Source organism: Aptenodytes patagonicus, chromosome 2, assembly GCF_965638725.1.
Source record: "Aptenodytes patagonicus chromosome 2, bAptPat1.pri.cur, whole genome shotgun sequence".
NCBI lineage: Eukaryota > Metazoa > Chordata > Aves > Sphenisciformes > Spheniscidae > Aptenodytes > Aptenodytes patagonicus.
The window spans coordinates 14,464,534-14,479,183 of NC_134950.1; the positions used below are offsets into that span (position 1 = coordinate 14,464,534).

The 14,650-nt window shown below is 37.7% G+C and overlaps 1 protein-coding gene across 2 annotated transcripts in view; it reads left to right on the forward strand.

The window, feature by feature from the left end:
* TAF2 (TATA-box binding protein associated factor 2) overlaps positions 1–14,391 on the forward strand; it is a 68,855-nt gene extending 54,464 nt beyond the window's left edge. Inside the window, exons 24-26 of one of the 2 annotated variants that reach the window (XM_076329181.1) lie at positions 1,215–1,367; positions 1,781–1,886; positions 12,721–14,391. In XM_076329181.1, coding sequence (XP_076185296.1) covers positions 1,215–1,367; positions 1,781–1,886; positions 12,721–12,986 — 525 coding nt within the window. In that variant the 3' untranslated portion in view covers positions 12,987–14,391. The remainder of the gene's footprint in view (positions 1–1,214; positions 1,368–1,780; positions 1,887–12,720) is intronic. The other variant, XM_076329182.1, reaches the window with a different exon arrangement.
* Positions 14,392–14,650: the final 259 nt, after the last annotated feature.

Sequence of the window (14,650 nt, forward strand, 5' to 3'; positions counted from 1 at the left end):
ACTTCATCCCTCGTATCTTCTCCTACCCCTTTTGTTAAGGTTACCATTTTCACTGTAACTCCCCCAAAATTCAGGGAACTGATTTTCCTTGTAAAAAAAACCAAACCAGTAATATAAGACAAAGGCTGCCTCTCACATCAGCCAAAGTTTATCCAAAAGCGTTTCACAACAGCAGTGTGTTGGGTTAAATAATAGGGATGAAAAAAGGGAAATGTATATTTGAGGGGAAAAAAGAATCAGCAGGTGATAGAATACATCAGATTAACTAGATTCTTTAAAGCAGACTGTATATTCTGAAAGCATAAACACGTTAAAATCAGTACTGATAGACTTGTGACACTGAATTTGCTGAGGATGGTAAAAGTTACCCACTTCACAAAATTGAATTTGAATTGTTCAGGGCAAGAGTTTGTGGGGCCGGAGTGCCCTTTGTAGGATAGAGGAAGAGCAGTTCAGTGGAGCAGCATATGCTCTTGACAGTCTATGATATGGCTTTTATCTAGTTTCTAGTGGGTTTTTAATTATGTTTGCTTCTGTGGGTGCTTTATTTTTCCTTCTGTATTTTGTGTATTGGACTTGTTGGAACACCTGTCTCCTGTTTTGATGACTATATGTGTAACACAGTAGACTCTCCTGCTATTTTTATATTCCTTTGACCCTGGGTTTTTTATAATCTAAGCAGTAATTTACAAAACAGTTTAACTCTTTTTAATAAATATTGTTGTGAAATAAAAAAAAACCCCAAGTTATGAGTGCTCATTATGATTTGTATTCAACAAAGTAAGCATTAGCTTTTAAAGCTAACTAAAAGAAGATTTAGCTAAATCCCATGCGTAGATCAGAGGCTATCACAGTTTTTCAACTGAGATTTGGACTGAGGAGACTCTGCGAGGCACAGATTTATAGAAAGGCTATTCAGAGGCAGCAAATGTTGTTGCACACCAACAGTACCATGATTGTGAGAAGGGACAGAAAAGATGCCAATGCTAGATATGCAGAGGGAGCAGGGGTAGAAGTAAAGAGAAACTATGTTTGTAGGAGAGGTTGGCACAAATCCATACAGGGTTTTAGAAAATACTTTCTGCCAGAACTACAGGGAAAACTTTGTTCAAATCACCCACTTTACTCAGAAGTGTTTTCAGCTATCAGGTCTCTTTTAGGCTGAAACATGGCTCTTGCTATCTTCTAATTTTGGTCTTTTAATGCTGCTTCAGGAGGATGATCATCTTATTAAGGAAACAGCATCCAGCATTTCTGGTCATCAGCAGGGGGTGAAGAGGAAGGCTGATATGCCACTCGGGTCTCCATTGGAGCCAGGGCAAATACTAGAGAAGAATGAAGACAGTAAAGTCAAACTCAAAATCAGAGTAAGAAATGGAAATTCAACTTGCACAATATGTAGGGTATTCAGAATAACAGCAGCAGCTTCTGCTGACTTCCCTTAAAGCTGTGTTCAAACAAAAGACATGTTGTGTATATGTGTACAGTAGTTGTTACACTTACTTTGGCAAAATCATTTCCCATCAGATTCTTTATTGGCTGGCAAGAACTAAAGTTGACAGTTAATGCTCTTGTTCACACAGCTTCATGGTAAATTAGAAAGAAGAAAAGACACTGATGCTTCTTAATTTTATTGAATTTTTATTCCTTTGCAGTGGTAGATATCACTTCCTTTCCCTCTCACCCCCAGTTTACCTCAAAAATAAAATATTTTAAGTTCTATTTAGTGATATTCTTATGAATTATTAGCATCTGCTTATTTTTTTTCCTGATATCTTAGTTCTCAAACTCTCAAGAAGAGGAGGAAATTGATATGGACACAGTTCATGACAGCCAAGCCTTTATTTACCATCATTTGAATATGTTGGAGAGACCATCCACACCAGGTACGAGTAAATTTATTGGCAAAATGATAGTACGAATTTTTCAACTATTTCGGTTGTGGGGTTTTTTTGCTACTGCTTATTCCCATACGTACAGTGCTGGTAAGTGTTAAATGTTCACTGAATTTAAGGAAGTATGTAAAGAGTGCATAAGAACACTTCTTTAGCTTCCCAGGATACTTACCAATAACTGCGTACACATGTATTTTCATACATATCTAAGTAAGGCAAGTATGTATCGTGCTTATAAAAGTGAAAAGCTAAGGAATGAATAAAATAACATAAAGCTGAAATAGAACCCCATAAGCAATTAGGTAAAACTTATTTTGCCATTGTTGTCATTTAAAAAATAATAATTTTGAAGATTAACTTTTAAAAAACCAGCAAGACTATTCAGGTAAAAAAACCCTCTAATATTAATGATTTATAAATTAACATCAGTAGTTAAAAAACATGCAAGCCTCAAAGATGCTTAGAAGGGCTTTTCAAAGTTGAAAAGATTGCATCTATGAGTAAAATGGTTTCATTTCAAGCACTTCTTTTCTTTTACTACTTTTCTTAGAATCTTTTTCATAAACTATTTGGCTAAATTACTTCTCAAAGAATAGTGTTTCTTAAAACCTTAAAGGAGGCTGAACTTCATTGATGAACTTCCACCTTCTTTGCTTATCTGTCACTAGCAAAGAAATTCTGTGTTTAGTCTCATTTTCTCAAAATATTTTAACCACATTTCTTAAGTTTAGTTCCAGAATGTGCCAGTGGAGCTAAGCTGAGGTAGTGTGACTACGTAACAAGCATTTTGAGAGATCTTCGGTACACATCCAAAACAAGGTTTTAAGGTTTGTCGTGGTTTAACCTCAGCCGGCAACTAAGCACCATGCAGCCGCTCGCTCACTCCCCCCCGGTGGGATGGGGGAGAGAATCGGAAGGGTAAAAGTGAGAAAACTCATGGGTTGAGATAAAGGCAGTTTAATAGGTAAAGCAGAAGCCACACACGCAAGCAAAGCAAAACAAGGAATTCATTCACTACTTCCCATGGGCAGGCAGGTGTTCAGCCATCTCCAGGAAAGCAGGGCTCCATCATGCGTAACGGTTACTTGGGAAGACAAACGCCATCACTCCAAACGTCCCCCCCTTCCTTCTTCTTCCCCCAGCTTTATATACTGAGCATGACGTCACGTGGTATGGAATATCCCTTTGGCCAGTTTGGGTCAGCTGTCCTGGTCGTGCCCCCTCCCAGCTTCTTGTGCACCTCCAGCCTTCTCAGTCAGTAGAGCATGGGAAGCTGAAAAGTCCTTGACTAGTGTAAACACTACCTAGCAACAACTAAAACATCGGTGTGTTATCAACACTGTTCTCACCCTAAATCCAAAACACAGCACTGTACCAGCTACTAGGAAGGAAATTAACTCTGTCCCTGCCGAAACCAATTGCAGTACTGCAATGTGTAAAAGTGAAGTATTTGGCTTTAGAAGTAGGATTCAGAGTAATTACCCTCTTGCTTGTTTTTCTGTGTTTATCCAGTGGTTGCCTAATGTAAAACACAAGTAGACTTTAGCAGCAGGATCTGGAATGTTGGTTCCGTCTTGAGTGCCCTAGGTCCTGAGCTACACTGACAGGCGACCTCATCGCTTTCCCTGTGACCTGGCAATTTAGCAGCCCCGTTTAAGAGAAGGGCTGGTGGATGTTCCTGCTCTGAGTATCCTGCTGAGGCTGGTGCCTTGGTGCTGGCCGAGGGCGTGGAAGCTGTAGGCTCATACTCCCTTAGGGCCTAGGACTTATGTTTTTACTTCCTTGGCAGATGCTCTAGCCACTAGGGGGTTTTGGTTTTTTTTATAAAAGGTAACTGCTGTCATTGCTCAGCTAACAAATTAAGTTCATATGGGGACATAAAACACAGGGAGGTCTAGTTTCTGGATTCCAGATGGCCTTTGGTTAATGACATGTGCCTGTAACAGCCAGCTCTGCCAGGATGGATTTGCTGTTAGATATGTAGAGTAGCAAAACTCACAACTTTTTGCCTAAATCATAGGCTTTTCAGCAGAGTAAAGGGGAAGGCTGCATATAGGTTGCTCTCGTGAACTTAGGAGCCTAATTCCGCACAACCTTTACTTTAAACCTCTCAGCTGCTTTGAATTTTGTCCTCAGTGTTATGGTCAACCATCACATTTTCTGTTACGGCAGAGAATGACACATCCAGGGCACGCGAGTGCAAAGCTGATCCGCTGAGGATTAGTATTTATAACTCGTACATGATATTTTGCAACAATTTTTTTTACTAGATTTACACACTCTACGGAATATAAAGTCATAAACAAAACTCTGCCAAATACTTCACAAATAGGACTTACGGGACCCTTTGTACGCCAGCTCTGTGCTCCAGGACTGTTGCATATTAAGTTTGCACTAGAGTTCAGAAAGGGTAAGGTCTGATCAGGAATGGAGTAATGGCTAGTTGACTGCTGCTTTTGTAGACCTACAGCAGACAAAAGCTACTTCGAGTTTCACTTGTGTGCTGAATGACCTTCTCACCTCTGCCGTTTAGGCATTCAGCACACTGAAATACATTTTCTTTCCTAGGTAATAAATGAGACAAATGCTGGGGTTTTGCCACAGAATTCATTTTAAATAATAAGCCTTTGAAAAGCATTATTTTCAAACACTTCAGATTAATTTCATTTTCTTTGGTTTATGCGGTTAGAAACAGTTCCACTTCAGATATCCTTTGCTTCTAAAATTTCACCTGTTTCATATTCATAGCATTTTTCTTAGAAGCAGAGATGTATGAATTTCAGACTGAGTAAATAAAGACAGTTCAATCTTTAGGAAATGGCATACTTCTGAGAAGAAATGCCAAACAGATGGGGAAAAATAAAAGCATACGTAAATAAAATGGTTCACACATAGGAGTGTTCTGTTTTACAAAGGAATCACAGATAATATTTCCTGAGGGCCTTTGAGTTTTTGCAGCAATGCCGGAGGATGGGTGCACTTCAGTGAGTGATTACTGTGAAACAGATTGACAACAGGTTCTGAAATGGTCTCAGTATCTTGTTAGTAAATCTGCAAGATCTCGTATCTGCCTCAGTTCTGTGACTCTTACTTAGAAGGCAGCGAGCTCTTAGTCCATACTCAGTTTTCCTCTCACAGCTGTGGGTTATGTCCCCACATGTCACATGAAGTGTTAGGTCATCAGCCAAACACAGCCTGCGAACAGCAGCTGCCAGGAGGAAGTTCATGTTGGGTCTAAATCCTGCCATATCTGTGTGGTTTTTTTTTTTTTTTTTTTACACTCCCCACACCACCCCGAATGATAATTTGGATTTGTTCAAGTTGATGTAACCCCCATAAAGCCAGGAAAATATTATTTTCCTTTAAAAGATTTTTTCTGTATGCTTCTGCTCATGTGTGAAAGGTTAGGGTTGAGACACACTGCAAGGGCAATAAAAGAAGTCTTGTACTACAACTCATGCAGGATTACAGGTTTCAGTACTATAATTACAGCACCTTTCGTAGTTGTTCATAGAGAAGATGTTTTAAATCCTGCTAAAGTATCCTGTCTACGATAATAGAACTGTGGACTCTGGTAGTTATAAGGGGTTCTGAGCATTTTTCAGGAAGTTATTAAAGCAAACAAAACATCAGTTGTGAACTGTGTGAAGAATGTTGTTGTGTTGATTATTCATCTGCCCTAAGGACTAGAAACATGGTAGCCTCCTTTGAGCCTCTAAAGCTGTGCAAGGTCACGTTTCGAATGCGAGAACAGATTTTTATTTGCTACTAAATCATCAAGAAAGTAGTAATGCTCCTTACTCTTACCTTACAATCAAAAGAATTTCAAGATCAGATTTTGTGTAAGCAGTAGATTTAAACTCTCATTTCAGACTGTAAGGTGACTTGTCATGCATTGCTGACTTCAGTGAAATTGGATTAAGATACGCTTCTTTATTTATTTTAATATTTCACTCATCTGAAAGTACAATACTTCAAAATTAATCTTGAAGAAGTTCTGCTGTACGTGTCAGTAGTTATTGATTGGCCTGTTCTTTTCTGCTTCCAAGATAAATGCCTGGCTGTAGCCTGCGTGATCTACCAGTGAAGTTGCACATCATTATGGCTCAACAGGTCATCACTGATAAACATTTAGTTAGAATTTTCCCAGCTATTTTTGGTAGTTTGACAGTTGATACAAAGCCGTATCCAATTCTCTCTTTTCTTTATTTCTACAAAAGAAAAAAACTAAATACAGCGATGTTCTCTTTGTGCACTGGCAGTCCTTTTTCTGATAACATTCGGGAGCAGTGGGCTTTGAGGACACATCCTGAGCATTCGAACTCAGATCAGAAAAATCCTTTGGCCATTCTATTAATCCTTTTGCTGTTTTCCAGGATAACCAAACTGGACTTTTCCACCGCTGACCTTGTAGATCACTGTCTACCATGTAGATGTACATGAAACTTTGAAGGTCTAGGCCACACTCATACGTGTTGATTGGATTGCGGTCTTACTTATCACAGTTACTGCCTGCAGCTTCAGGAAATAATGATTTAGCTGGATTGAATTGTTTCTGGAACGATTTTAAGCTGGATACAGCACATACTGCAGTAAACTGTAGAGGGAAACTACTGTAGTCATTATGTTTAAACAGTACATTTACAACAGTAGATTTGAGCTTGTGGTGCAAATCACCGCATTTCAAGTGCGGATACAGTAGTTAATAGGAACGCAGTCTGAACGGTATAAAAAGCCCGGTCCTCTGCAGCTCAGCAGAGTTACCTGAGTTATCTATAAGAGCACCAGTACCTCAAAGTTCAGCCATTAGTTAGTGGCTCCTTGCCAAAAAGGGTTACCAAAACATCAGCACACAGACAAACATATAAATGAGCACTTCTTGGATGTGAGGACACCACTGACAATGATGGATTTTTGCTTTACTTTTTAAGGAGGGAAAAGCTGTTACAACTGTTCTGTTAGACTACCCTTTAATAACATATAATATTAATATAGTATCTGTTTGACAGTATCCGTTACACATAAGTTGACTTTATTACCTAAAATATAACTGTTTCCAAACTGGTAACTCATAGGCTTTCAGGTTCCATAGATAATTTTACCTCACTGAAATAGTATGTGGTTAATTGTACACTTCACAAGGCAGGGTATTTTCAAGTGCTTTATCCTAAAGTACATGAAAGCAGCTTTAATAAAAGCATAAGCCCTGCAGATATAGTGACAACATAAATGAGAATTGTTGCAGTGTGTCAACTACATGATTTAATAAAACCAACATAATATTGTAGCTGTGATTGTCTCTGAGAAAACAACTGATCACTCTCAGACTTAGAAGATGGATGAGGCTAGCAACGAGATTTTCAAGTGAACTACCTGAAACTGTTAGAGGCACAAAGTATTCTGAATTGACTTACTGATTTAAATGTTCTTTTTCTCTAGAGTAGGGAATACTCTAGAATTTTCTAGAATATTAAAGTAAATGTAGTAAAACTAACACCATAGTTAAGCTATTATTTTAATGTAAGGACAAAGCTTATAGCTGTTAAATGAAAGTCAAATGAGGAAATTAATAAAACGGTTACCAGTTAAAAGCATACTGTAGTTTAGTCACCAGCTCGTCTATGCAATACTTTAGCAGAGGCTATCCTTTGGTATAGGTATAAGGAATTATCTATCTGGATATAAATCCCACTAAAAATACGAAGTCAAATGAATCTGTAAATTGGAACTAGTTAATATTTTTATGTTGGAGCCAAATTAAATGATTTGTTTAGCACACCCTCAGAAAACTTTTGAGTGTTTTGTTTGTTTTTTTTTAACTAGATCTTTACTTCTAACTCTCAAACTTTAAATTTTGTCATGTGGTCCTTAAAAGAACACTCAACTAGACAGAAAATTGGTAACTTTTTTTCAGAGATACGTAATTTGAAAATTCTGCTTCTTAAGACAAATGGCAAGACACTCTTGCGTTCTGGGAGCTTGGAATTATTTACGCTTGGTAACTTTCTGTATGTGCTTTGTTGATGGTTCAACAGATGCATAAACACAGCATTAAATTAAAAAATAGTGTGTCTTGAATGTTTCCAGGGTAATACTAAAAAAGAAAAGTAGAAATAAGGAAAAACAGGATAATTGTTAAAACAGTTTTTAAGATCTTTTCAGAATTTTTAGTGTTCTCTCTTCAGAGAAAATGCTAGCCAGAGCTGCAGTTCAACTGCTAGGCAAAGAAGGTGCATTATTTTTCTCATTAGCAAGCTTTCTTTGGGTTCTGGGAGAGACATACTAAATGCTTGTGTGCTTGTGTTGATGTCCCCTTCTTCCCAGAGGTGGTCGGTGTCACGTTCTGGAGCACCAGCCTGTCCTCAGCCGAAACACTGGACCCACGGGCCTTATCCTTTGCTGTGACATGTCAAGTTGGTTTCTCCCTCTCTGACGTTTGAATAAATCAGGGTGCAAATGGGGTCATTTTTAACAAGTGTCAATTTGGAAAAGTCCTACATAAGCCAGCTGTTTTAAATAGATTGTACATGCAAAGAAGCAGAGACTGTAAGTCTGTGGTGTCCCACACTCTTCACACAAAATCAGAAATACAGGAGAGACCATATGGAAGACCTTATGAAAGCTTGTTGGCATTAAAGTCTCAGGTTACACGTTCCCAAATTATAAAGGTTCAATAACAAAATCAGAGTAAAATAGGTAAAACACTGTACCCAACAACATTGTTCAACGTTCATGCACCAATGATGCTTAAAAAGAAAAAAACTTACCCTAGATAATTGATGAACAGGATGTTATAATTATCTGACAGCGATTTTTATTATGACAGAAAACGTTACTTTAAAGCTTATCAAGATCTAAACCCCTTTCATTCTAAAATTAAACTACGAGATCTGTGTTTTCATATTTTATTCTCTCTCACAATATCTACAGCATTTGTATTGGTCCCTGTGACAAGGTGTGCACAAAGTTTCTGATCTTTGTCCCATGGGATAGTCATCCTGTCTTAATTTTAAACACCTATCCAGCTAGCTGGAACACCGCAAAGCCAATAATTACATTGGAATCTCCACATCCCAAAGAGAAGGAGATCCAAGTGGATAGACACAACGTATGTGCATTTTCTTCCAAGGAATGCTACTAACCACTTCAGAAATGAGCTCCTGGGCTCACCCTCCACTTACTGTGTGTTTCTGTGATTTGAGAAACCTGGGTTCCAGTCCTGTTCCCTTTGCCAGGAGGAAGTGGGTTCCCTGCAGGAAGAGGGAGTGCTTTGTGCCTCCTTGCAGCAGTCCTGCTACCCCTGTTGATATGAGGATGATATTAATGCCCTGTAAAGCAATTCCTATTTAGCCTTGCTTTCCTAGTTTGGCAGGTTCCTGGCACGGGCTTTAAGTAGATATTAATTAAAAAGAAATTAAAATGAAGAAAAAGCATTCTGCAAGTTTAACAGTGAATTTTACAGGTACAAATCTGTAAAATTTTTTATAGAGCTTTTACAGGTCTGTCCATTTTACAGACAACTGAGTTCGGTAGTCTGCATACATCCTTTCTGAGCCATCGTCCAGGATCAATATATTTGATTCCTGATTTCAAAGCACTCTTTAACAGCTGGAGGAAATTTTCTGGATAGTTGTTATTTTTGTATTTAAAAGATGAGCAGATTATAGCTATCATTGACCTCTGTGAAGAAAGTGTATGTGTACTCTTAGTACTGGCTCAGTAAAAGTAGATTTTTGTAATGACATTCTTTGATTTTTTTTTTTTTTTCTTTTTAATTGACATTTGTCCCATATTACCAATGTTGACTGTCTCCTTAAGCATCAGTAGCCCCTGAGTTGCAGTTGGATCCCATTTCTCCCCTTCCTGGAGATCTTCTGCCTTTTTCAGTTTCCAAGTGCTCATCGCCACCCCTTCAGTCCTGTTGGCTTAAGCTACTGTTGTATTTGCTCCCTAACTTGCTCCAGTCAATGGTGTTTAACTGCTTTAAATAATAGATTTTTTTAATAATCTACCTGAAATAAGTAAAGAAGTGATAATGCAGATTGTTGCATTAGCAGAGCTGGTAGTTCAGTAAACGGCAGGGAATTTGCACAAGTGGCAGGTAGCGCAACAGAGTCAAGGGTGTCTGTTTGATTGCATCCTTGGTCTTGACTGGCACTTGGCACTACTCCTACATCATCCCTGCAGACTTGAGCCCGTGTTCTTATAGCAGTTATACTGCGTTAAAGTTTTTAAAGCTCAGAGGCTTAGCTTTGGTTTGAGGTTGTTACAAATGTAGTGTCTAGACTTACAGGTTCAGTTTCCATATAAAAATACCTTCACAATTTGGAACTAATGGAGCTGTGAAGGTTTAAGGGGTTTTGTCGTGTGTGGTTTTTTTGCTTTCTTTTAAGTTGACTTTAGTTTGCCTTGTATATTTTAATGCATCATGTGCCGATAGCTTGAGAACATGTGAGAATGTGTTCCATACCTTGGATAATCTTTTGTACGTCTTTTATGGACAAACAGTGATGGGTCTTCTTCAGGCTTTTTGTCACGACCTTTATTTCTGTGTTACTAGAAGCTGTGTTTGTGTCCCTGCAACGGTACACCTTTAACTACTGTAGCCTGTTTTAATGGGGTCAAATACTGTGTGCTTTGGTTTTCTGAGGTACAACCGCCAACCATTCCTTTTCTAGTGGCCTGAGTCAGATATGCTCCTTTTTCCACTGTTCTGTCTTCTCTTTCATGGCTGGTTTTGCATGCTTGCAGCTGCTAAGGAAAATTTTCTTACTTGTTTAAAAGCTGTATGCTTTATAGGAATGAGCTCAGTTTACAGGGATAGGTTTAGGTACACGTAGGAGTTCCTTAAGAGGAATATAATTAAAATTGTTAAATTGTGAAGCAATCTTGTATCTTTTTGCATCAAATACAGTATACTTACATGCTGTCTGCATTGTCGAGAACTGCTCCAGGTAACAGTGTAAAAAAGTTGCAGTAACTGTGCATTGAAGTCAGCAAGTGGAAGTTTGAATTTGTGTGCATATCTTCTATCTGCCATAATATACATGAAAAAGTAAAGTCATTGTGAGTTCTAACAATAAGTCTTTGCACTGATAACATGAGCTTACTACTGCATAGTTCTGATGAAATAAAAATTAAAGTTTTTTAAAATACTTGCATATTAGAGATTTTAAGTCTATTGGAAACTATTGTACTCTAGTCTAGCCTCCTTTGTAACATCAGCAGAATTTTATATTGCACCATATTCACATCTTGCGGTCGAGCCCAAACATACTTCTAGAAAGACGTCACTTCTGCTGTTTAAGACTTTAAGCAGTAGAGATTCCACCATGTCCCGTAGTTAGTCATTGATTATTCTCACTGTAAAAATGTTTTGTATTCCTAGTCTTACTTCTGAACACTGCTTACAGATATAGATTCTGTTTTTTTCCAGCCATATTTAAAAACAAACAAACAAAAAACAGAACAGCTGTGCTGTCTAGAAACTTTCCTATATGTGTGCTTGACTGAATCAGTTCTTAATCTTTTGGATAAGGCTAGAAAGATTGCGTGGAAATCTTTCTCAATGCTTGTTTGTCATACCACAGGGAGCTGCCTCTTCAGACTTCCAGGAATCATTACCATAGACGAATCATTCTTGCCCTTAAAGATACAAAACCAACCAACCAAAAAGATGTACTGGAAAAAAAAATCCATTTTCAAATATATAGAAAAAGATAATTACAAAGTTTATAACATCATTCCCTGTTATTTAACAGGGATATTTTCACCAAAAACTGGAGGGGGGAGGAAAAACCCCAACATTTAAAGCAGCTGTGAAGAAAATCCATTTTACGTAAAACTTAACAGAGTAGTTGCCTTCAAAAATCTGATGGTGCTTCTCTACCTTTGTCTAGTAGTTAAAGCACGTTCTTGCAATGTGAGTGATTTGATTCAATTTCTGCCTAAAGGAATTCGAGCTTTCCTACCTTCCAAGTGTTTCCTCTCATTAACAATGTTTTTCTTAGGTTATTGCCCTTTAATCCCTACTATTGATGCTATTGCAGTTTGTGTGAAATAATGAAATACTAAACGAGCCAAAGAAAGAATGAGAAAGTGGTTCAGGAATTGAGAGGCCATGGATCAGATTTTCTCTCCTCAGATTCAGATACCAGGCTTACTCAATATATAAGTAGTTCTAGTGTGTTTGTGAAATGCATACTAATAAAGATGGTGTAATTGTCTTTATTGGAATTTGCTTTTTGTTTAAGAACAAAACTTTGTATAATCTTTCAAATAGGCTAAATTGGTTGTAGGACGCAATTTTTGGAGAAAGCAATTTAATTCTTCTATTCAGTATCAAAAAGTTTATATGTTCTTGCAGGGAGCTTTAGCTCCTGACTAAAAGGAGTTCACATCCCAAAACTGCACTTCAACGTATGCCAGTCCTGCACTTTATATAATAGTTTACATAAGTGGTTATATTTTCATTATTCATGGTACAGTGGCCTTCCTACTCTGTTTAAAAATGAATTTCTGGAAGCTAGTATAACTTGCAGTTTCTTAGCTGTTTACAATTCCTAGTTGTCTGGGATACATTTATATTTTTGAGGGAGGAAGGGGGGGTCCTCTGTAAAAATTGTCAGTAGTATGGGAGCATTAATGGCCCGTTCAGAGCCTTTTCTGAAAAAACCAAAAAGCTAATAGTACAAGTATAGTAACAGATTCTGTGTTTGCATGTTTAAATGATAATGTAGGTTTGATCTAATACTTCAGAATTTCTTACGTTTGAAGACAGTGCAAGTTAAACATTTATTAATCCCACTGTGTCCATTTTTTTTAGGTAAAGAACAATCTTCGGGAGAGATGAACATGCACCCTGTCTCAGCAGCTCCACTGTCTGTGTTTAGTAAAGAATCAAACTCCTCAAAACATAGTGATCACCATCACCATCACCACCATGAGCACAAGAAAAAGAAGAAGAAACACAAGCATAAGCATAAGCATAAACATAAACATGATAATAAAGAAAAGGAAAAGGATCCCTTTGCTTTCTCTAACAGTCCAGCCAGTGCACGATCAATCCGTTCCCCCTCACTTTCGGACTGATATCGATGGCTTCTCTGGAGTTCAACTTGCAATATTCTCTGAATACTTAGAAGGATGTGTATAACTATAGCGTCTATCTTTTTTTTTTTAATGGAAATAAGAATATGTGAATTGCCTTAGCAATTCAGAAGCTCTGCCACCGTCTTCGTTTGAAGCCTTCTATTTGCATATGCGGTTGTTGAAATAATCTGATTCAAAAAATATGTTTTATGATTCTGAGTCATTTTGTATTTCACTGTTCTCCACACCTCCCACTCTTTTTTCCATTTTAAACAAAGAAAACAGCCCTTTATGTAAGGGCCCCATGTCCACTGGCAACCCTCTGCACATCATGCTGACCATGTGTACTGCCAGAATCAATTATGTTTTAATCCTTTGAAGAATGTTACGAGGCAGAGTATGTTTTAAGCAGAAGCCAATTGCCAGACCTTTGGTGAAGTGCTGTTTCCAGAGTAGTATTGTATAACCCAGTGTAGACCTCCTGAGAAGACAGGGATTTTCTGTAGTCTTCAGTTGAGCTGTTCCTTGCTTTAACCATTGCAATGTAATGTCAGAATTTTAAGAACAGTTTATAGAACATTTGCCTTTTTCAGATGCTAAAACTCTTAAAAAATTCCAAGCTGCTTTCAAGCTGCAGGTATTTATTATGGACGTGACCCTTTGAATATAATGACATTCTGCAATTATGTTTTTGGAATTTTAGCAAAATGCTTAATGCATGTTTTGTCCTGTAATCAGGCTTTTAAATATCCAATAAAGTTTGCAAATTATTTTGACAGAGGCAGAATTTTTTCTTCAAGCTTGACATTGGAATATGCTCTTGAAAGATGGCTTTGCTAAAATTAAAAAAATATTTTCGAAAAGCTTAAAAATTGAAAAATATATATTTTCTCCTGCTGAAGGGTGGCTTTTTTGGAAGCGTTCTATACGATCAGCTCATGAATCCACAGGAGAAATACATTAGTAGATTAAGCGAGGGCTGGGACTTTAAATGATGGGTACATTTAAATTTCTTTAGCTGTGTTTTATGCAGTGTACTACTTACACCCAGCAAATGTTTTATTTAAAAACTTAAGTTTTTAGAAGTTTTGATAATGGAGATAAATAATCTCTGCCACTCTTTACGTATTTTCGTTATTTGTATGTAGAGGCAGGGGTTTTATTTCCATGCACTGGTTGACTTCTGTTGCCCAGAGTTCACGTCACATTTGGCTTTCTAGAAGATGGTTGTATTTGGGTTAAATATTTAAAAAAAAAAAAAAAAAAAAAAAAAAAAATCCCAAATTCCTGTGAGAGACTGATTCTCCTTCTTAGGGCAAAGAGAGAAAGTTCAACAGGGACCCAAGAAGACTTTTTTTAAGCCATATTCTGTTTCATGAAAGTTAATAAATACTTTTATATTATATACCTGCTGTTGAATCCTGTAGTTTTTCTAATACCAAATTATCTGTAGCATGGAAAGATGATAGAGTCAGGTGTTTTGTAATACACATACACTTATTTTGTTACTCAAACACCATACCCCTTTAATACTGCGTGGATGGTTGTGCTAATCATTGTACTCGGAACAGGTTAAGCTGCATTTGGGCTGGATTCGGAAGCGATGGACCTGGGCAGCATCGCAGCCTCTCTCCTTGTGGGATGTTGGTGCCCGTCTGCTACCA